This window comes from Phascolarctos cinereus, unplaced genomic scaffold, assembly GCF_003287225.1.
Source record: "Phascolarctos cinereus isolate Bilbo 61053 unplaced genomic scaffold, phaCin_HiC Scaffold_9;HRSCAF=440, whole genome shotgun sequence".
Lineage (NCBI taxonomy): Eukaryota > Metazoa > Chordata > Mammalia > Diprotodontia > Phascolarctidae > Phascolarctos > Phascolarctos cinereus.
Genome location: NW_027556402.1, coordinates 197,554,353 through 197,576,823, shown reverse-complemented (window position 1 = coordinate 197,576,823; position 22,471 = coordinate 197,554,353). Strand labels below are relative to the sequence as shown.

Below are 22,471 nucleotides of genomic sequence, written 5' to 3'. Positions count from 1 at the left end.
TGCTGGGATGAGAAGCACTGGCTTGGTGGAGCTTGTAGTGGTTGTGGAGAGGAGCCCCTCCTCACAGTTATAGGACAGAAAGGAGTACTTGTAGTCGCAGGCCAGGAAAGGAGTAAACACCTCGCCCCTTATCATACCACCTTGGAAGAACTGAAAATTTACAGGTCCCTACAAGTATCTCTGAAAACAGCTGTACAAACCCCCGAAGCTTGGGACAGTACATTCTCCACATTGGAAGCAGATTCGTACCTTAACAAAGAGTTTAAAACTCAAGTAATTGGCCGGGATCATGAGCAAGCAGCGCAAAAAGAGTCAGACTATATTATCTTACTTTGGTGAAAAAGAAGACCAAAATATACAACCAGAAGAAGACAACAAAGTCAAAGCCCCTACATCCAAAGCCTCCAAGAAAAATATGAATTGGTCCCAGGCCATGGAAGAGCTCAAAAACGATTTTGAGAAGCAAGTTAGAGAAGTAGAGGAAAAACTGAGAGTGATGCTAAAGGAGACCCAAAAAAATACTGAAGAAAATAACACCTTAAAAAATAGCCTAACCCAAATGGCAAAAGAGGTCCAAAAAGCCAATGAGGAGAAAAATGCCCTAAAAAGCAAAATTGGCCAGATGGAAAAGGAAGTCCAAAAGCTTACTGAAGAAAATACTTCCTTAAAAATTAGAATAGAGCAATTGGAAGATAGTGACTTTATGAGAAATCACAGACACAGTAGAACAAATCCAAAAGAATGAAAAATTAGAAAACAATGTGAAATATCTCATTGGAAAAACAACTGACCTGGAAAATAGATCCAGGAGAGAGAATTTAAAAATTATTGGACTATCTGAAAGCCATGATCAAAAAGAGCCTAGACATCATCTTTCAAGAAATTATCAAGGAAAACTGCCCTGATATATTAGAACCAGAGGGCAAAATAGAAATTGAAAGAATCCACAGATCTCCTCCTGAAAGAGATCCCCAAAGGAAAACTCCTAGGAATATTGTAGCCAAATTCCAGAGTTCCCAGGTCAAGGAGAAAATATTACAAGCTGCCAGAAGGAAACAGTTCAAGTACTGTGGAACACAATCAGGATAACACAAGATTAGCAGCTTCTACATTAAAGGACCGCAGGGCATGGAATATAATATTCCAGAGGGCAAAGGAGATAGGATTACAACCAAGAATCACCTACCCAGCAAAACTGAGTATAATCCTTCAGGGGAAAAAATGGTCATTCAGTGAAATAGAGGACTTTCAAGCATTCTTGATGAAAAGACCAGAGCTGAATAGAAAATTTGACTTTCAAATACAGGACTCAGTGGAACATGAAGAGGTAAACAGGAAAGAGAAATCATAAGAGACTTATTAAGATTGAACTGTTTACATTCCTGCATGGAAAGATGATATTTATAACTCATGAGACCTTTGTCAGTATCAGGGTAGTTGGAGGAAAAAAATTATATGTATGTATATGTAGATAGATAGAGGGCACAGGGTGAGCTGAAGATTAAGGGGTCATATCTGGAGAATAAAATTAAGGGATGAGAGAGGATTATACTCAGAGAAGAAGAAAGGGAGAGGTAGAATGGGGTAAATTATCTCACAAAAAAAAAACAGAGAAAAGTCTCTTACAGTGGAAGGGGAAACAGGGGAAGGTGAGAGGGAATGAGTGAATCTTATTCTCATAGGATTTGGCTTAAGGAGGGAATAACATACACATTCAATTGGGTATGGAAATCTGTCTTACCCTACAGGAAAATAGGGGGGAAGGGGACAAGAGAGCAGGGGGATGATAGAGAGGAGGGCAGATTGGGAAAGGGGTTAATCAGAAGTAAATACTTCTGAGGAGGGACAGGGTCAAAAGAAAGAATAGAATAAATGGGAGGGCAGGATAGGATTAAGGGAAATAGAGTTAGTTTTTCACAACATGTCTACTATGGACGTGTTTTGCATAACTGCACATGTACAACTTATATTGAGTTGCTTGCCTTTTCAATGAGGGTGGGTGGGAAGGGAGGAAGAGAGAAAATTTGAAACCTAAAGTTTTAAAAACATATGTTTAAAAATGTTTTCACATGCTACTGGGAAATAAATATAGGAAATGGGGTACAGAAGTCTATCCTGCCCTACAGGAAAATAGAAGGGGAAGGGGATAAGAGAAGGGGAGAGAGATAGAAGAGAGGACAGAGTAGGGGAAGGGATATTCAGAATGCATGACATCTTGGGGTGGGGGGAAGGGGGGAGATGGGGTGAAAATTTGGAACTCAAAAACTTGTGGAAGGGAATGTTGAAAACTAAAAATAAATTTATATATAAAAAAGGTTTTAAAAAAATTTTAAAAAAGAAAAAAAGAGTTAGCAATTGATTATAAAATAAAATATACTGGTTGGAGAGACAGAATAGTACATCAGATACAGAGAACCAGCCTTAGAGTCAAAAATATCTGAGGTCATCCAAGAAAGAGGAAAAGGACCTATATGTACAAAAATAGTTATAGTAGCTCTTTTTGTAGTAGCAAAGAACTGGAAACTTAGGAGATGCTTATAATTGGAGAATGGCTGAACGAGTTATGGTGCATAAATATGGTGGAATAATATTGTGCTTTAAGGAATTATTAAGGGGATGTTTCAGAGAAACCTGGAAAGACTTATATGAACTGATACAAAATGAAGTGAGCAGACCCAGGAGAACAGCTTATACGATAATAGCAACATATAATAATATATCTAGCATATGTAACATATAGTAATAGTAAGGACAATCAACTCTGATCAACATAGTCTCCAACAACAAATCTAAGGGACTCATGATGAAACCTGCTATCCACCTCTAGATAGAGAACAGATAGACTCAGAATGCAAACAGAAGCATCTTTTTTCTTCCTTCTTTTTTTTGGCAGAGGAGTCGAGGGACATTGCTAATGGCAGAATTTGTTTTTCATAAATCTACATATTTATAATGAGCTTTGTTTTTCTTGCTTTCTCAGTGGGAGGGAGAGAAGGACAAGGGATTGAGAGAATTTGGATCTGAAAATAAAATGAAATTGAATTTTTTAAAAAGAGGACTATTGCAGGGTGGAGCTTGCTTCTGTCCAGTGCTGGCTGTGTGACCCTGCACCAGTGATCCTCTCACATCCCCCAGATTATGCTGATCTGCATGGATAGAAGGGAGTTTTCATCAGGAGTTCCTTATATCAATGGAATCCCATGTCTAGTCAAACAAAATATACTATACCATTTGATTAGTTTAACAGCAACCATTTTAAATATTGTACTTATGTAATAAATGATATTTCAGATTCTTAAATAAGGAACAGTTTAAACTCTTTATCTAGACTCTTTTCTGAGTGTCAGGTTAGGTTCCTTTGCCTAAACATGACACCACTTGATTCTAGCGCCCAGCACAGGTGTCAGCGTCTTCATTTGTTCTTATGCCTGCGTACATCTCCACTTCCTACTTCGCTTTGTGTGTGAAAAGTCCCATTATCTTTTAGACTTAGGAAGTACATCTTAGAGTTGAAGCTAATACTGTCCATCTGGGGAATGTTTAGAGGTTTGTGATTTCATAACAATATTAGTAGGTGCATATGATACTATTGTTTGTTTTTTTGTTTGTTTTTTAAGGCGGTTGGGGTTGAGTGACTTGCCCAGGGTCACACAGCTAGTAAGTGTCAAGTGTTTAGATACTGTTGTTTTGATTTAGCATTTGCTAGACTCTGTTGGCCCTCATCATACTGTTTGGCCTTGCCTAGTTTTTCTTACTACATTCACAACGTTAGATGGGGATTATAGTGAGTGATTTGTGGAAATGTTAGCTTAAAAATAAATGTTTGGCTGATTTGCATCTAGATCCTTTCCTGAACCCTTAAAGCAAGTAAACTCTCAGTTATTGTTTCACAAGTGGAGTTTGAGTAACTTGTGGTTGCCACCTGGTGCTTTCTCTTCTTTGTGCCTCCAGGCTGGTGTGGGGTAAGATGAGGAGGCTTTCTGTCTTTTCCTGTTAGGACCAACTACTAAAGTTAATCAGGAAGCTGATTGTGATATAATATCCAAAGTCTGCTTTAGGAGTAAGAACAAGTTTGGTCAGTAGGCCTATCACAAAATTTCATATTTATAAGGTTTTAAAATGGATACATCCATACAATACTGTAATTTCTAATTCTCAATATAATGATTCTATAGTTTTCAAGTAAATTTTTTCCTGTAACTCTCAGGAATTATAATCAACACAGGTAGGTTATGTTAATTGTACAATTTAATACATTTCAAAATATTATGGCAGTGAAAATTATATAGCCATCAGAAGGGAAAATGAAATCTTACTCCTATGCCTGGATGTGATTAGTCTCATGCTACCTTTTAATTAATGAAACATAAAATTTATTAAAAATTGACAAATCACCATCTATTATTTCCTAAACTGGTCAAGATATTTAAGAACCAAATTTAGAGTTAAGGATAGTATCTTGAAAAGTGTAACTGAAGACGAAAGGAAAACTTATGACAGTTCTGCAAAGTTTCCTTTATGAAAAGCTTACATTGTCATTTTCTAACTAAGCAAAGAAATATAACAAAAAGAAGAACTCTCTTTAATTCTCCAGAGCTATAATAAAGTCCCCTTAGTGTCTGATGAAATCTCATGAAAGTACATCAGGGAATAAAACCATTAGTTTAGCTACTATAAAACAGTTTCCCTAAAGAACCAATTTAGAACTCTTGTAGCCTGAAAGAGTGTCTAGATTTTACTTGATGTAAAATTGTCTTTGATTCTTTTTTTTTTTAAGTGAGTCTGATTTTGCTGATGGTTAGGTGATAGGCAAAAGTGGTGACAGGCTTTCAGAACATAATTCAGACTGAGAGAGAGAGCCCCCTGTTTGGCATGGGGGAGGGGAACACAATTCTAAATATTTTTTAAAAATTAAGATTTTTTTTTATTTGCAAAGTATAGGTATTAGACTAAATTATTTTAAGGTCTCTTTCACTTCTAATAGTTGATTTTCTATTTTTCTCATTTAGATTATAGACAATTTGCTGAATGATTTAAACAGTTTTACTGAATTCTCAATGTACAGTTCAGTTTTGTGCTAAGTAACAGAGAATGATATTGAAGCAAATTATGTTATGCTTCTGCCCTCAGGGAGGGTTTCTGTCATTGCCTGTTATCATCATGCAACCTTGTTTGTGACTTGTTTCTATTTTCACAGGATATCTAACCCATACATAGTGATTTTCTAATAGAGAAATAGCTAATATAAATTAAGGATTTTTGCAAAAATATGCTGTTAGAGGAAATGATAAAAGTGTTAATTGTTGATTGGACATGTATAAAATCTGATGAATTCTAGGATTTTGGTATTCAGAGGTTACATATCAAAGGAGAGAGATAGACCAAGAAAGCATGACTGAATATGCAGTAACTTTGCTCATGCAATCCCATACTTTCAAGATTATTTTGAATAAAATCTGGTGTGAAGAAAGAATATTGGATTTTGAGTTAGAGAACTAGGTTCAAATCCCAATTCTGCTCCTCAGTAGCTGTGTGACCATAGGCAAGTCACTTACCCTCCTCGGCCTCGGTTTTCTTGTCTTCAAAACTAAGGATTTTTGGTAGATGACCTGTCTCTAAAGGCCTTTTAAGTTCTGAATTTTAGGATCTTGTTATAAGATTAATACTTTCAGACGTGAGAGTATGGGAGATTAAATACTTTTAGATCCTTTTGTCTTACTGGGTTGCTGTGCAATCCTCCTATGAGACTGCCTCAAATGAGAGACTTTTGCCTGATGAAAATAAGTGGCATCTTAATGCAGGGTTTTCAAATGTAATTAAAAACACCGTCAAGTAAAGCTGGTCAGTGGCTAACTTGTGCTGCTGTTGTTGCTATTTATGAAAAGACTTATAATTATTAGGGCCATAGCATTTATAGGATTCAGATAAAGGGAACAGATATAGAATTTTGACACAGAGAGGTGAAATTGCCAAATGGTCACACAGGTAATCAGTAGAAGAACTAATTCAAAACCAGGACACAAGATTATAAGTCATGCCCTCTTTTCCCATTGGTGAGTTGTTCTGGGAACCTCCTTATTGGGTAAGGGCCCAGATCAGCAGCCCTTTCATTTTCCAGATTTTACCACCATGCTCCAGTGCTCTCTTTACTACCCTACACAGCCTCTTTGTTTACTATGCCATCTTGTGCACTCTCTCTCACTCTCTCTCTCTCTGTATAAATGTATGTAATATATGTATAAGCAAAAACTATAATCGTTATTTCTTTGTAGTTACTTTCTTTTGTGAATTAAGAACTCTTCCATTATTTTTCTGTCATTTCTGATCCTCGCCCATTCCATTTTCGATTTAAAGCCCTTTTGATCAGGTTATTGTCTATAGCCAAACATTTGTCAGTTCTCCTTGCCAGTGATGAATCATACTCCCTTAGCCAGTCATCTTTACCCACACCTTCTCTCAAAGAAAAAAAATCTTATTCTTTGACTCTCATTTATGTTTCATTTCTCAAGTCCCAGTCTTATTCTAGAAAAAAGTAAACATATTACCTGCCTTCCTATAGCCTTCAGTTAGATACTAGAGTGTACATAAAAATCATCTCTAATGGGATGACTCCTAAACTATGTATCCAGCCACCATATCTCTTTAACCTCCAGTCCTTTATTATCAACTACTTGCTTAATCTCCACATGAGTCTTTCTACCTGTAGCGACCTCAGTTAAACAGATCAAAAACAGAATTCATCTTTCCCCCTAGATCTGTTCCTCTTCCATCCTTCTCCATTTCTTACATCATCCTTCTAGTCATCCAGTCTGTTTCCTTACTTGTAAAATGCGGATAATATTTATACTGTCTTCCTTCCACTTTGGGGTGATAAGTCATTTATAAACTTTTTGAAAAAGTGACATTATTATAATCAAAGTCTTTGACACAATCAAATGGCTTATCTTCAGAAATGTATATTGTCTTATTAATGGCCAGTACACTAAAGATGATGCATTGTCATCCTCCTTTCGACTTCTCCCTAAGGACTCACCAGGCCTTTCTATCTGACTTGAAGTTGAACTTTTCTCTATGTGTTGTATTCCCTTGTTAGAATGTGAACTCTGTGACAACAGGGACTTTTTATATTTGTATCCCCAGCACTTAGCACAATACTTTGTACTTAGTAAGCCCTTAATGAATGCCTATTCATTCATTCATTTTTATTGAAATATATCATATCATATTTTATACATGATCATACCTCTCAAATAGCCAGCTTTGGCTTCCATGTAACCATTTCTCTGTCATTAAGAAGTCCCCAACCCATTAGCCCTTGGAACCAGTAATGGGTTTCCTTATACTTGTCAAGACCTGACAGCTCCTCTGGTTGCTCAGTAGAGGAAGATGCTGCTCCGCCCCCCGGGGGTAATCCATATAATTATTTTTTTTAGCTTTGCTAGTTCTCATTTTTATAGTTTTAGTTCCCTTTTATGTCCTTGTAATATAATCAACAAGCATTTACCGTGTACCTACTTTATGCCCCTGGGCTGAATACTGGGGATAGAAAGAAACAAACAACAGTCCAAGCATTCAAGGCACTTATGTTCTAATGGTGGAGATAACATGTAAATAGGTAAGTTTAAGAGATATACAGAGCAGATGGAGGATAATTTAGAGGGGAAGGCATCAGCAACTAAGGGACCAGGAAAGGCCTCCTGCCGAAGATGGGATTTGGGCTGAATTTTGAAGGAAAACAGGGATTCTGAAAGGCAGAAGTTGAAAGGGAGAGCATTCCAGAAGCAGGGGACAACCAGTACAAAGGCAGGATATGGATGTGGAGCATCATATGTGAGAAACCATAAGTAAGCCAATATGGTTGGACTGTAGGGTGTATGGAGATGAGTATTGTGTATAAAAACTGTGTGAGAGATGATCTCTCAGAAGTGAAGCCTCCTCAGAGGGTCATTAGTTCTTGTTAATGGTTCTGGTATTGTTGCTTTTGAGTGGTACATGTGTACCAACACTAAATGAAGACCCCTCAGAATACAAGACCCCCTCCCCTAGCCTTCTCTCTCTCCTACTCTTGGATAGTGTTAGCAGAAATTCCTGAGACATGGGAGCATCCTGTCTATCTCGTCGTCTAGCTGGTTGTATGACCTTGGGTAAAAGACTGCTGAAACTGTGAGGCCCTGAAAAGGAGAACGTGCTAACATAATTTCTATGCCTCTTTGTTCTCTCTGTTGCTGGGGTAGTTTTTACATGAATAGATTGTATACCTGAGGCTCAGTCAATGAGCTGACGGGAAGGGGGTTAGGGTGGGCTGCTACGTTGGGGTCTATAACAAAGAGCACTCAGAATTCTCGGGACGGCTGAGGCAGCATGGGGGTGCACTTTCTCAAGAAAGTCAATGAAGAGATCTCTCCTTTTGCAAACTTTAGTCAAGACTGGTTTTTTTAACTGAGTGAAACAGTGTAAACAATATGAGATCTCTCAGATGGACTGAGTGTAGCAATTTCTTAGACTGTTACAAACAAACTCAAGGTTGGTTTCGCTAGCCTCAATAGGCCTAAGTTTCAGGTTCCTAGAAAACACATTATTTGTACTGTTACATCAGCATTAGGTAATGGATAATTACTGAAAAGGATAAAATAGCTAGGATTGGTAGTATTATAATGAGATTCCTTGTTTCTGGGGTAGATTTTCGCGTTTTAGATTGTAAGGCTGAAATTCCTGTCCAATGGGAATTCAAAGCCAGTGGTGGGTGGGTATCTCTGTGTTAGGGCTACATAACCTTCGTCCTGGCCTTTGTGCCTTGCCTCGCTTTACTTGGACTGCCCGCGAAGCAGACACCCGCTTCTCGTGAGAACATAATAAATGTTTCACTTTATACCTAGAAAATCTCTGAGTGTTATTTTTGGGTAACTGTAGCACACAACTGGAAGAATAGGAACAGTCCAGGTTGTGAAAAGCTTTAAATACTAATCAGTTCATATTTGATTCAGCCATTGAAGGGTGGGGTGGGGTGTGAGGTGTGACATGGTCAGAGCTTTAGGAAAATAATAATAGCTTGCGTTTAGTTACCTTATGGTTTGCAAAGTGTTTCATATTTTACCTCATTTGATCATCACGATACTGTGGGAGGTAAGAGCTTATTAGCCCCATTTTATAGATAAGGAAATTGAGAAACTGTTGCATAGCTAGTAAAGTGTATGAGGCAGGATTAAAACTCAAGACTTCTTGACTCCAAGTCCAGCATTGTGTGCATTGCATTACTTAGCTCTGTCTGTGCCAGCTGTGTGGAGGAGGATGGATTTACACGAGGACAAGGCTTGAGACAGACTAGTTAGATGGTGATTGCCATAGTCTAGGTCAGAGGTGATGAGAGGCTGAACTAGAGTGGTGCTTGTGTGAGTGGAGAGGAGATGTATTTGAGAGTTAGGGTAGAGAAAGAAATGATAAGATTTGGCAACTGGGTATCTGCAGTGAAAGAGGAAGAAGGAAGGAATGACATAGATTGCAAACTTGGGTGACTGGAAGGATGGTGGTGCTCTGGATAATGATGGAAAAGTTCAGAAGAGACAGTTTGAGAAAATATAATGAGTTTTTTATGCCTAAAGGATATTTTTCTAACTTGTGAATTATTTTTTCCATTCTATCTATCCACTTTATCCTTTTTCATAAACCATACTGTAAAGAAGCATTCCTCTAGCCGTTATACAAATATGAAGATGAGATTAAGTTATTAGTTAGTGAGTACCTATAGCACAAACTCATCAGGTTTCTGGAAAACTTTCCTTACTACTCAGAGTTCCTGTGTTTCAAATGAAAACATTAGTCTTTTGAGGCTCCCCTTGGAAATTTCTCCTGACAAGCTCCTGAGCTTCTGGGGGCTTCTGAGATGATTGTTCTTTTAGCCATCCTCCCTGTTTTAAGTATTTTATTTTAGGTTTTGTTTGTTCAGCTAGATAGTCTACCTCCTTTTAATTCCATTAACCTGTTGCTATACTAAGTCAGGCAGCACAAAGACTTTTGGTAAGATATTCGGCTTTCTCTTTCTCACCTGTGTTGTTGTCAGAACCTGATTTCTACCAGACTGGTTTCCATTTTTCCTAGTAGTTTTTGTCACATAATTAGTTCCTCGGTAACTATAATCTTTGAAACTCACATCTTTTGAGAACTTAAGCTTTTCAAAAGAATAAAATAGAGTACCTTAGACTTTGTTACTTGAAAGCTTTTTTTTTTCTGGGATTAGAGAATTGTTATGCTCTGCTTAATACTTGCTACGCCAGAAGAAACTTTAAGGTTTATACCATATGTGCTGTTTGCCTTCCTCTTACATGGAAAGAATTGATGGTATCCTTGAACTTGAAATGACCTTGAGGTTGCCAAATCTGACCAACTGCTTTCCCAAATAACTAATTATGTGATCACATGTATCATTATTTATGGAGAGTCAACAAAATCAGATTCTTTTTTGAACATTTCTATCTAGAATTTTTAGTCTGTCTAGATATATATAACAAATATTAAAACTAAATATTACAAATATTTCATCTTTTCCTCCACATTTAAAAGCTTATTGGTGGTTAGAATAAGTGTTCTGAGCTACATTGAATTGACAATTTGATAAGTGCTGTGTTTTCATTTGCTATTGATTAATATTTGTGATGCCTGGTACACAGCTTAAATACCACCTAAACGACACTAAATATTCCTAGTGTTAAGTTTTATAAAACTTTTTGTTCTTAAGTAAAAGGAGTGGGAAAGACGCAAATTTCTTCATAGAAGTCATGAAGCAGTTGAGAATCTTATGGCCAAATGCTTGGGCTGAGACAAGATGGTGTGTGGGTCTGGGTGTGCGAGTATGCAAGAGCTTTACACACCTTCAGGTGCTATAGAATGCCAGGTGTTGTCATCATCATCATCATCATCATTCCCTGAATTTGGTCATTTGTAGACCTGTTCCTCTGTTGCCTTAATCACTGGTTTTTCTCATAAGGTCATAATATAAATCTAGAACTGTATTGAGTGTCAAAGGCAGTGAAGCCCAGCACTCTTGTTTTAAGGAAACAAGGCCCAAAGATAATAATAACCTACTAAACCTACTAAAGATCACACAGAAAGTGAGTGTCAGAGGTGGAATTTGAGCTCAAGTTCTTTGTCTCTAGATTCAAGGCCCTTTCTATTGTATCATTTCTTCCCTTTTAGTCTGTTAATTGCTTAGCACATGATTTCTGGAAATTTTGAAGTTAAGATATGCTATGCTACTTTTTTATATTTTAAAAATACTTCATAATTGTGAATGCTTCAAATCAAATTCTAATCACTTCTTTTTTTTCCCCTTCCTGTTTCTTAAACAAGTTTGTTGAAGGTAAGTAGTAAATTTCACATTTAATCACATCTTACTAAAAAACCTTGAATCACAAAATTTTAGTATTAACAGGGCTTAGAAAGAGATCCTAAGGGTTCCCAGAGCATATAAAAAGAGAGGGTTGGTATTAATCTTGTTCATAGTCAGTTAAGCTTGGCATCTAGGCTCCAAAACTTTTAAGTCTTTCATATTTGTAAGCGGCTGATGTTGGTTTAAAAATCTGTTGTCTTTCCTTACTGCAGGATACTTCCTGTAAATCTCAGAAGCCTAAGAAAGCTTTTATGACCTAACTCAGTGTCACAAATTCAGTCCTAAACCACTGTTAGGCTTTCTCAGGAGCCCTACTGAAATGTTTCACCCCTGCTGGGATCTCTATCTCTTTGATCCCTTTCTAGGCACTAGTGACTAGCCTTGTGACTGGCAAGAGATATGGGAAAGAGGGATTTGGTGAGCACTTCCCAGTAGGAGAGGAATGAGGTATCTTTTACAACAGGTGAGAGGACTTGATAGGTCAGGGAAAAAAGTAGCCTGGGTTGTGTGAAAGAGGGATCCAAAGAAGATAGTTCCAGAGAACTTAGAATAGTGGCATCAATATTTGGTGAAGTGAGACAATCCTGCAGAGATAAATGATCACAGAAGCCATTAGCTGGGCTTTATTGAGAGAGAGCTTACTAAGTGTTAGGATGGGAGCCAGTGGTAACATGTTACCCTGAGAAGGCTACAATCCTCATAAACCTTCCCTTTTTCAATTCAATTTTTAGAAAATCGAAGGCAAAGAAGAAACCCGAGGATAAGTCGAGGGCAGCCTGACAGCTGTGTTTTGAGTAGCGATGATGAAGAAACAAGAGACAATGATGTGTATGTGACAGAAAATCCACCCAAAGAATCAGTTGTTCTGGAAGAAGAAACATCAAGCATAAGGTATGTATTCTGCTATTATCTCTGCATGTGTGATATATAGAAATACATGAAAATATATAAAGCAAGCATATAATCTTTTGAAAAATACCAGTTCCTAGGGAGCATTATGTTAAGTCAAAGTTTATCTATCTTGTATCTAATTTACTTGATTATACACTTATCTTAACTGAATCTTTCTTCTCATAACTAAAGAAAAAGATCTGTTTTGGGGCTTATCTTTGGGGATACATGATATATATGTAATTTTAGGACCTGTGATTTCGGTAATGTGAGTGCTTTCTCCAATGTAGATAACAACACTTCTACACCTTAGTAGGTAGTTTTTGTGATTGCTGTGGTCAAAAAATGGTGCTTAGCCTTCTGCTAATGAATGCCTTGCACAAATGGACTGGTTTTTGGACAGCAGACAGGGTTTGTTATGAGACTTATGCTTGAAGTCTTTTTAGCTTTGTTGGATAAAACTTTTACTGTGTGGGCATAGCTTTTGAGAACACCTGCATACCACAATGAGGCAACAAAATAGTACTTTGTGGGATATTTAAAACATGCCTTGGTGAATCTGTGATCTCATTAAAGTTGGAACTCCCTTTGGTGCTGCAGATTACAAACATTCCATACCTTCTCATCCTATTGGATTTATCCATGTTCTTCCATAAGCCTTCCCTAGAGGTTCTGGCCAAAATACTAGGAGCCTTCCTCTAGTCTCAGTGTGGGTACCAGTGGAGCATATGTGCTCCCTCTATTATTATACTTTGTCTTGCTTTTTGACCACCCCACTTCTTCTTCTTTGTCATATTTGTCACCTTGATGATATCCTTTCTGCTGCTTTTTATATGCAATTTGTAATTGGTAACATACTGCACCTGATCTATACTCACTGTATTATCCATCCATTACCTTTTGAGTGACCCGCAGCTTTTAAAATAGAATAATATTTCATGATTCACAGATAGAATTAACTGGAAGAATACTGATGTTAAAAATACAGGTTTTTGTTTCAAGGAAAAGTTTAAGGTTATTGAAAATGATAGGCACTTTTCAAATACAACCTGGCCTGCCATCTTTCTCCTGTTTAATTCTGGGCTACACATTACAGTATCTGTACAAAATATATAAGGATGGACCAGCTCTATATAATTGATTTCTTGTAATTCTGGGTATTTTATTTCATGCATTTAAAAATGTTGTTCTGAGGAATCCACAGATTTCACAAGACTGTCTGAGGGTTCAGTGACACCAAAAAGATTAAGAACCCCTGGTCTAGACAATTGGTATTCTTCAACTTGGTGGATATAATGGATCTCATTTGAAGGTTCTGCAATATTCCAGGGCTTGATGTAATTGATTGCCACATTGTCATTCCCAGCCACTTGATGGGCCTCACCATTTTTGGAGAATCTCTGTTTGTATTTTGTTCTGGACATCCTGTGACAGTGTCAGGTACTTTTGGCAAGCTTATGTCTGTCTCCTTATTGAATAACTTTCTTGATATTAATCAGAGGGTCATTGAACCAAGCGGCCTCTGTTGTTGGATCTATTAAGAAGTCTTGGATGATTTTGATAGGCATGGGAGATAATTGGTTAGAAGAAAACCATTTAAATGGCACTTTGCCTTATGAAATCAGATGCTTTTTTATGGTAGTCTGCAAGCAACAAGGCCATTTGGCTGTGTCCATAAAAATGTAATCATCTGTAAGATTATTTGTGAAAGCTTACCTGTTCTCATACCTTCACCAGGGGTTCCTTCTATAGATTATTTCATAAAGATTTTGTAAAAATAGAATAGTAAGTATAGGAATCACTAGCTGTTGGTATTTTTCTTAATTAACCTTTATTTTTTAGGAGTAACACTGTCCATATTTTCTTTTCAATGCATTTGGTATCCATTCTTACTTTTAGATGCCTTGAAAATTGATCACTTACACTTTTAAAACATTTAATGCCACCATCGTAGATCTCTGTTCTGTACTTTGTCTAATCTAAGTCTTTTTCCATCTTTGCTGTCATAGAATCCTAATTTGATAGATTCACTGTCTATTTAGTGTGTCTGTTATCTTCCCAGTTTCATTTTTAAATACTTTCAGGATCCTTTATAGAACATCTCCTTTTATCATCAAGTATTGTGCTAGGCTCTGAAAATGTAAAGAATACCAGTTGTCTTCCTACCCTTAAAGCATCATACCAGAAAAAATGGTATGGACATTTAAAAGTCTATAGAAAATGAATATTAGATAATTTGGGGAGGCACTAGCAGCCAGTTTTGGGGAGATCAGGAAAAACATACTATGGAAGATAGCATTTCAGCTGAGTTTTGAAGAAAATCAGTGATGTTCAGATGTGGAGTTGAGGAAGGAGTGCATTTCAGGTGTGAGGGACAAGCAAAAGGCATCACCAGTGGCCAACTAGACATTTCAGACTGGATGTGCCAGAGGTATCTCATACTCACCATATCCAAAAATGAACTCTTTTTCTTTCCCCTCAACCCACTGTCTTCAAAACTTCCCTATTCTTCCAGGCTGTCAGGTTCATTTGATCCCTTTCCCAAACAGCCATCACCTACCTCAGTTCATTCTTTTATTACTTCTTGCCTAGATTATTGCAACAACCTCCTAAATGGTGTTTCTGCCGCAAGTCTTTCCCTATATGCTGCTGACGAAGTGATTTTCCTCAAGGGGTGGATCAAGACTCTCCTACGCAATCAATTCCAGTAGTGCTCTGTTGCCTCTAGGATCAAATATTAAATGGTGGTTGAATGACTGCCTCTCTTTAGTTTTTAAAGCCTTTAAAAACTTGCTTGCAACTATCTTTTCAACCTCATTGTACATTTTTCCCCTCTCCCTACACTCATTCTTTTTCTTTCTTTCTCTTTCTTCCTTTTCTTTCTCTCTCTCTCTTTCTTTCTCTCTCTCTCTCCCTCCCTCCCTCTCTCTCTCTCTCTCTCTCTCCCTCCCTCCCTCTTTCTCCCTTTCCCTCTCTCCTTCTCTCCCCTCTATTTGTCTTCCTCTCTGATCCAGTGAAACTGGCCTTTTGGCCACAGGGCATTTCACCTTCCATCTTTGTGTCTTTGCACTGCCTATCTTTCATGCCTGAAATACACTCACTCCTCACCTCCATGTCATATAATCCCCTCTGTTCCTTCAGGATAAAGTCCAGATACTACCTTTACATAAAGCTTTTCCTGATTCCCCTTCCCTGTCCCCCATCCTCACTTCCCTAACTGCCCAGTGCCTTTCTCAAATCTCCCTGTATTTAAGTACTTTGCGTTTATTTGTACCCACTTAAATATGTACAGACAGTTCTCCCTTTAGTAAACTCACATTGCACAAATTTGACTTTAATTAAAAAATTCTGAAAGAAGTCCACATTCACAGTTATAGATTTGACAGAGATGAAACATTTGGAGAAGTGAGTAACCAGAGTGTAAAATTAGCACAAGAATTGGAGCTGGAAGTAGATGAAATTGACGTGGAGGAGTTGATTGGGTCTCATGGGGAAGACCTGATAAAGGAGCATCTGATTGAGCTGCTAGCTGCAAAGATTGCAGAAGGAGAAAGGAAGGCTTTGGACCCCAAGGTCAAACCCAGAAGGTTCACAACAATACAGTGGCAGAAGCATTTCAGCATTTGAGTGAAATTTTTTCTTTATTGAAAAGATGGATCCACATACGTCAAGAATTTTAAAAGCTCAAAGACTAGTGGAGGATAATATTGTTTGGTATCAGATATGCAAGGAAAAAAGGAGAGCCACTGTCCAAACATCTTTGACAGCTTCATTGTCATTCATGACAGCACAGCAGCCAACCACCAGTGATAAAGGCTAGGTGCACTGGGTGGGGAAGAGGCAATATACTGCACACCTGTGTTAACTTTACAGTTCTATACTGTGCAGACTTCATCGTTTCATTTCATAGTTGTTTATTATCTTGGCGCAGTGTTTAATGTGTCTGCATTATAGTATATCTTATGACTTGCGTAAAGGTATTCTTTTGTGTATGTATACCTTTGTTATTTAGGCTAAGTAAAATAGGTGTGTAGGGGCCAGCGTAGTAGGGGTCTGCACACCTTAAAGTGAACTCTCTGTGCTGTTTCCTCTATTTGGAATGTAAATTCTTCACATGTAGAGATTGTTTCATTCTTTGTACTTGTGTCACCAGTACAGTACCTGGCACATAGTAGGTGCTAATAAATGTTTGTTGATTGATTATGGGCTAATTTTTCATAAGTGATGCATGGATTTTGCTTGTATTTTTATGGGAGTTTTGGGGTTTTGTCCCATTACCTTGTTTGCTAAAAATGTATTATTGTTCTGTGGTAGTTTTAGAAAAACCTTAGACTTCCAGGGTTAGCTATAAAAGATGATTGTGAGTTCTGCCTAGTTTGTATTTTAAGAGATTAAAACTGAAAGGGATTACTTTTATTAGAGGATTTGCTCAGCCACAGATATCGAGACCCTACTTGCACTGATCATGCAAGAAAGTGTGAATTTAGGGTGCTCTTATGAAATTATGTATTAATCTAATAAAGGGAAGGACATCAGATCAAAAGTGAGTTTTATTCAACAGTATATAAAGTAAGTACAGCGTACTGTTTGTTTTTTAGTTGCTCAAGGATAGGCTTTTAATCAGCTATCCTTATCCTTCCTGTTCTTAGAGTTGAAATTCCTATAAACAACTAATTTGAGTCACCATTAAAGAAGTGGTCAGTTATTTCTTAGAGTAGATATTTTCCATGTGCATGACCTTCTGTCCTTGGCCTCAAATCCCACCCCACCCTAGAAAGGCCTTGGGAAAACATTTGGGTTGACAAGAGGGTTATCTGAGCCACTCACTTCCATTTATTATGCCAAGCACACTATTGCTAATCATTGCTGAAGATCCCCTTTGGGCCTTTCCTTCTTGATTAGAAATCAAAAGGGAATCTAAAATCATGGGGGATGAGGATAATCTGTAAATTAAGTGATATAGAACTTGCTCTGTCCATACATGTATAAAAAGTGAGGTTCTTCTGTACACATAGCTCTTCCAGATCTATAAGTGTGATCTCTGTGAAAGGGCATTTAGTCCTGCCCTTTCATTTTATAGGGGAGAAACAGATTCCAAGAGGACTATTGTCTTCTTGCATTCTATAAATACCTTTTCTTAATTTTAAATTACAAGATAGATTTTTTTACTTGGGGGCTTAAGTGAAACATATTTGTTTCCCATAAGGAACAAATCTTCACATTGTAGTGTGATCAAATAATAGGTAGTCTCCATTGTTTCAGATCCTGTGTTCAGCCTAGATGGTATGTGGATAACTTGTAGTTGAAGAAAAAAGCCATAAATAATTTGAAATTGATTAAAGGGTAAATGAATTTTCTTAATCAAATCCTTTTACTTATTATTGCTTCACTACATACTTCCCATGGAAGAAACTTTTCTTTGGGTTGAAGGAGTCCTATATAGAGGAAGAAAAAGAAAATAAATCTTAAAATTTTTCTATTTACATAAAATATATATATAGTTACATTTTATTTTCTTTATATACACTTTATAAACTTTAAAGCACTATACAAATTCTATAGCTATTTTATCATCTTGGGGAAAATTGGTTATTTAAGGTATCAACTACCAAGTAATGGGATTTTTTTTCTTTTTGTTGTAAAACTGATCCAAATCATTGTGTTTTTAGGCCTTCTGGTACTGTTAGTTGTCCAATTTGCATGGATGGATACTCAGAGGTAAGAAAACTACAGCTTGTCATCTAATAAATTTCCCCTTAAAAAATGCTTAAGTGAAAGAATTAGATTAAAGGGGAGGTTTTTCTTTAGAAATGAAATTATTCGCTTTCATTTTAGTCTGATCCTAAGACACGTGGAACTATCATAAAGCAAAATTAAATTACTCTCTGCCCAAGATGCATGTACTGTTATTGAAAAGATAGTATTCAGTGTCCTTTACTCTGTGTGAATTTTTTAGTTATGTTTTAATTATGTGTTCTATACTTGGTACCTGGTACAAAAGATTGAAGATTTTAAGGAAGTCCTTTTATATTGTATTGGCCTTTTATAGAAATGGTGACTGTATAGCTTTGGAGAAATTCCAGCTTAGGATTGATTGTGTTAGCTCTACAGTTATACTGTTAAGAGAAGGATGACATCTTTGCTGAAGAGCCCTCTTTTAGACCAGCCAAACTGGACAATTCTAGGGCAAGCCTTAAGATTATGGTTCTTACTGGTGTTTTTACTCCAAAGGATCCCATTACAGATATTTTCAAAGACTGAAAACAGTTCAGGAAAGGGCCTCCTTACCCATAATTTAGTCCAGTCCCATTGTTTTATAGGTGGGGAAGCTGAGACATAGAAGGCACTTGTCCAACAATATACTGTTACTAGAATTTGTGTCTCCTGAACCTAGAACTACAAGTCCCAGTGGTTGGTTATCAGTAACAAAACTGTTGCCCTATTGTTTAGCTAATTACCACCAGCATAAAATATTGAGAATGTTTTTAAGTATGAAGAACATAGCTATTTTGTAGAGACCTAGCTTCATGAATTTATCTGTTTGCTATTTTTCTAGATTTTGCAAAGTGGACGACTTATAGTCTCTACAAAATGTGGTCACGTCTTCTGTAGCCAATGCCTCCGTGATGCCCTTAGAAATGCTAGCTCCTGCCCAACTTGCCGGAAAAAGCTGAACCAGAAACAGTATCATCCAATATATATATGATATGTACTATGTTTCTCAGGACAGCCTTACGTGGATTGCTGTGAAAATGTCCTGAGGTTGTCAACATACCTGACAGTAAGGAGAACTAATTTTAAAAACGATTACCTGGGGTGTTTGTAAACAGAGTTTATGGTCCAAACTTAAATGTCATAAACCTAGTTTTTTTTGTTTTCTCACATTTGATAAGGTTGGGCTGAATTTCTGAGGGTCTGTAAAGGTTAGCTGAGCCACACGTCTTCTCTCAACAAAGTCTCTGCGTTTTGACACAGTTTCTCTGTACTGTTAAGGTGTGTGAGCTCTTGGGTTTCAAAGTCATCTTAATCAAGTAATTGAATCTAATAAGCCTAAAAGAGTAAAAGGTAAGACATTGGCATAGATAAGTGGCCTCTTCCCACTTGTCAGGTGCATAGGTGGGAAGGGTGGTTGAACCCTGTTCCCAGCAGGCCCATTCGTTTCACATGCCTTGGTGTAAAAAGCCTGTTTTTGATTCACAGCCTAGTAGAATGAAGGATATGATGACAGGCCCTGGGCCTTCCCCAGGGAAAAAGAATACACTGATGTATTGAAGAAATTGCAGAACTGCCAAAAATAAAGCTTCCCAGGTATAGCTGCTGGGTCTTCTCCACCAGTACACTTAAATATAGAACAATGGCTCTAGGTCTCTCTGGAACCTGGAAGCAAATTCATTGGAGGCTTTTTATTTTTATTATTAATTATTATGAAAAATTTCTTATTGGCAAGGCCCAGATTTTCCAAGCTTTACTTGATCATTCATTAACTACATGTTTCTACTTCATTAGAGACTCACATCATACTCTTATTTTAATTGGTGTCCATTGTCCACTTTTCGTCTTTCCCTCCCTTTACCTAATTGAGTTATCAGCAGTTGGTGAGCAGAGAGCTGTTTCATACCAAATTATAGAACTCATTCTTCACATCATACCCTATCAGACATGTTTCCATCTAGCCATCTTAGCCATTTATTATTATTAGAGATCTTTGTGTCAGACATTCATAGAAACTTATGCCACTTAGCATTTTAAGTTAGTGGCATCTAAAACAGTGCATGATCCAATATCTGACTAGTGATATGTTATAAATTTTTTTTGCACATAGAAATTAAACCATATCCTAAGTGAGATAGCTGACTAGGTTCCCTCCTTCTTAAAGATTCAACCTGGTAATAAAGCTTGTTGCTTTTGAAATTCTAATTGAATTGGGGCAGAAGTTTGTTCAGACTTTCACATTCCTCGGAAAGGTTGGATATTGACAGTGGCAAGAAAGCCCCTTTCTGCCACATGTCTGTCTGCTGTTCATATTCTCAGGAATGTTGCTAATGCCATAGTGTTATAAACTTGCCCCAAAGATAGAAATGTGGGGCACAAAAAAAGGCTTAATTTTTGTATTGTAATAAAAAACCATTTTGTGTTATTGCCTCTTTGTCCCTTGATTGTCTATCCATCAAGGTGTTGGGAGCAGGGGGAACAGCTCCTCTTTTTTCCCATGTGTTTTGCAGGTGGTGAAGTAGTTTGTGACATAGCTGCTTGGGGGGAAATCAGTTCTCTGCAACTTCAATCCAAGTCATCTCTGCCTGTTTGTTGCTAATGATATCAGTACTGTTCTATTGAGTTTTTTCACCCCCAGATTTGTGGTGGGAATTAATTTTTTGGATCTGTGCCTAGTTGGGATGGATTTTATTTTAAGAAGCTTTTGGTGTGTGTATTTTTCCATCGTCCATGAAACCCTTTGCTTCTGATGGTCCATGCCTGTTGAATTGCTGCAGTCTTGCCTCCACACAAACCATGATTCCTGCCCACTGCAAAGCTGTGGGTTTTATCGTGTTTCTATCTTTTTACCTGGAGAAAGCTGGTAGATTTTACTCTGTACCTTGGAATTGCTTGTTCTTCCCATGAGTAAAGGGTTCTTGAAATTTTGTATTCCTTTTCCATATCCTCTTAGAATTATTTACTTCAAATAAAATTTTGTTAAGTCTGTTTACAAAGAAAATTGTGAAGGGGCAGTTCTAGCTTTGATACTGATAACCAACCTTAAGTTTGATGAAACAAATTACTGTATAAAACTTAATTAAAATGAGTATTTTCCCCTTACCACAGGAAGAAAAAGCAGTAGTTGTACTAGCAGCTCTGACTTTTAAAAATTACATTGAATATCTTTTTAATTAGAGTTTGTCATATTTTTATCCATCAAGTCAAGAATAGGAGTGTGTTAAAGATTAATTTGGGCTAATATGTGTATAGCTTTCCTTCTCTACCTTTAGTTTTGAATGGTATTTTAAAGAAATTTTTTGTCCTGTATCAACTGTACTGTTGTGTAAGATCCTAAAAAAAAAAGCCTGCAGAATACATAGCAGGTTCTTCACCTAATTTGTTTTGTGACTCTTCTTGAAAAACTTTTACCTGCCCAATTCTAAGCTGTCTATCACAAATGTTACTGTATTATTTCATTGTAAATCTGAATTGAAAAGGTAATGTTTAGTTGTAGTTATTTACTTAGTATAGCACATATAGTTTTCCAGAACTGCAAAATATAACAGGCTGATTATGTAAAAATCATACTTTTACTTTATTTGTGTATATAGTTCTTTTTTTTCTTTTGTTATTTAAATTGTATCCTTGTCCATGTGTCAGGTCTGTTTTGAACTTCAGCTAAATGGTTGTTAATTAAGATGAAAATAAACCCATTAATTTGATGTACAAAGTGCACTCTTTATTTTGGCTTCTGCATTAATTTTGTGTACATAACTGGTGCAGTCTTACTTGGTTTCTTGTTTGGGGTCTGGCACTGAGCAGTTCCCCAGTCTTGTCCTGCCTTTTACTTTACTTGCTCTTTTCTACCCATAGAAATCCTCTTCCTTTAAGGCTGAGCTTCCATGAAGGCCTTACTGATTCCCTGTCTACCCATCCCCAAGCTCAAAGTGACTTCTTCCCCATAGTTTCCTAGAGTATTTTGGACTTGTCCTTTGCTATATCTCATTTTACTTTGAATTATGTATATTTCTGTATACCCCTAATCATAGCACAAGGAAGCAGAGATGTAAAAACAGACTGCTTGATTTATAGATTATTTGTCTTGATCATGATTAAATTCCTCCTATTTCTCTACCCCCCCCTTTTTTTTGGCTTTTAGGCAGTTGGGGTTAAGTGACTTGCCCAAGGTCACACAGCTAGTAAGTGTCAAGTGTTGGGTCTGAGGCTGGATTTGAGCTCAGGTCCTCCTGACTTCAGGGCTGGTGCTCTATCCACTGCGCTGCCTAGCTGCCCCACTACTCCCTTCTTTTTAAAGAGGGAAGCAAAAAGAAAGGAGGAAAAAGTTTGAAGTTGGGGCAGCGAGGTGGTGCAGTGGATAGAGCACTGGCCCTGGATTCAGGAGGACGTGAGTTCAAATCCGGTCTCACACACAAAACACTTACTAGCTGTGTGACCCTGGGCAAGTCACTTAACCCATTGCCTAATTAAAAAAAAAAGTTTGAA

General features: G+C 37.3%; 1 protein-coding gene across 1 annotated transcript in view; it reads left to right on the top strand.

Annotated features, from left to right (window-relative positions):
• RNF4 (ring finger protein 4) overlaps positions 1-21,690 on the top strand; it is a 75,945-nt gene extending 54,255 nt beyond the window's left edge. The window contains exons 5-8 of the mRNA XM_020992208.2: positions 11,344-11,353; positions 12,115-12,274; positions 17,944-17,992; positions 18,831-21,690. Of these exons, the coding sequence (XP_020847867.1) occupies positions 11,344-11,353; positions 12,115-12,274; positions 17,944-17,992; positions 18,831-18,980 (369 nt within the window). The 3' untranslated portion in view covers positions 18,981-21,690. The remainder of the gene's footprint in view (positions 1-11,343; positions 11,354-12,114; positions 12,275-17,943; positions 17,993-18,830) is intronic.
• The last annotated feature ends 781 nt before the right edge of the window (positions 21,691-22,471 follow it).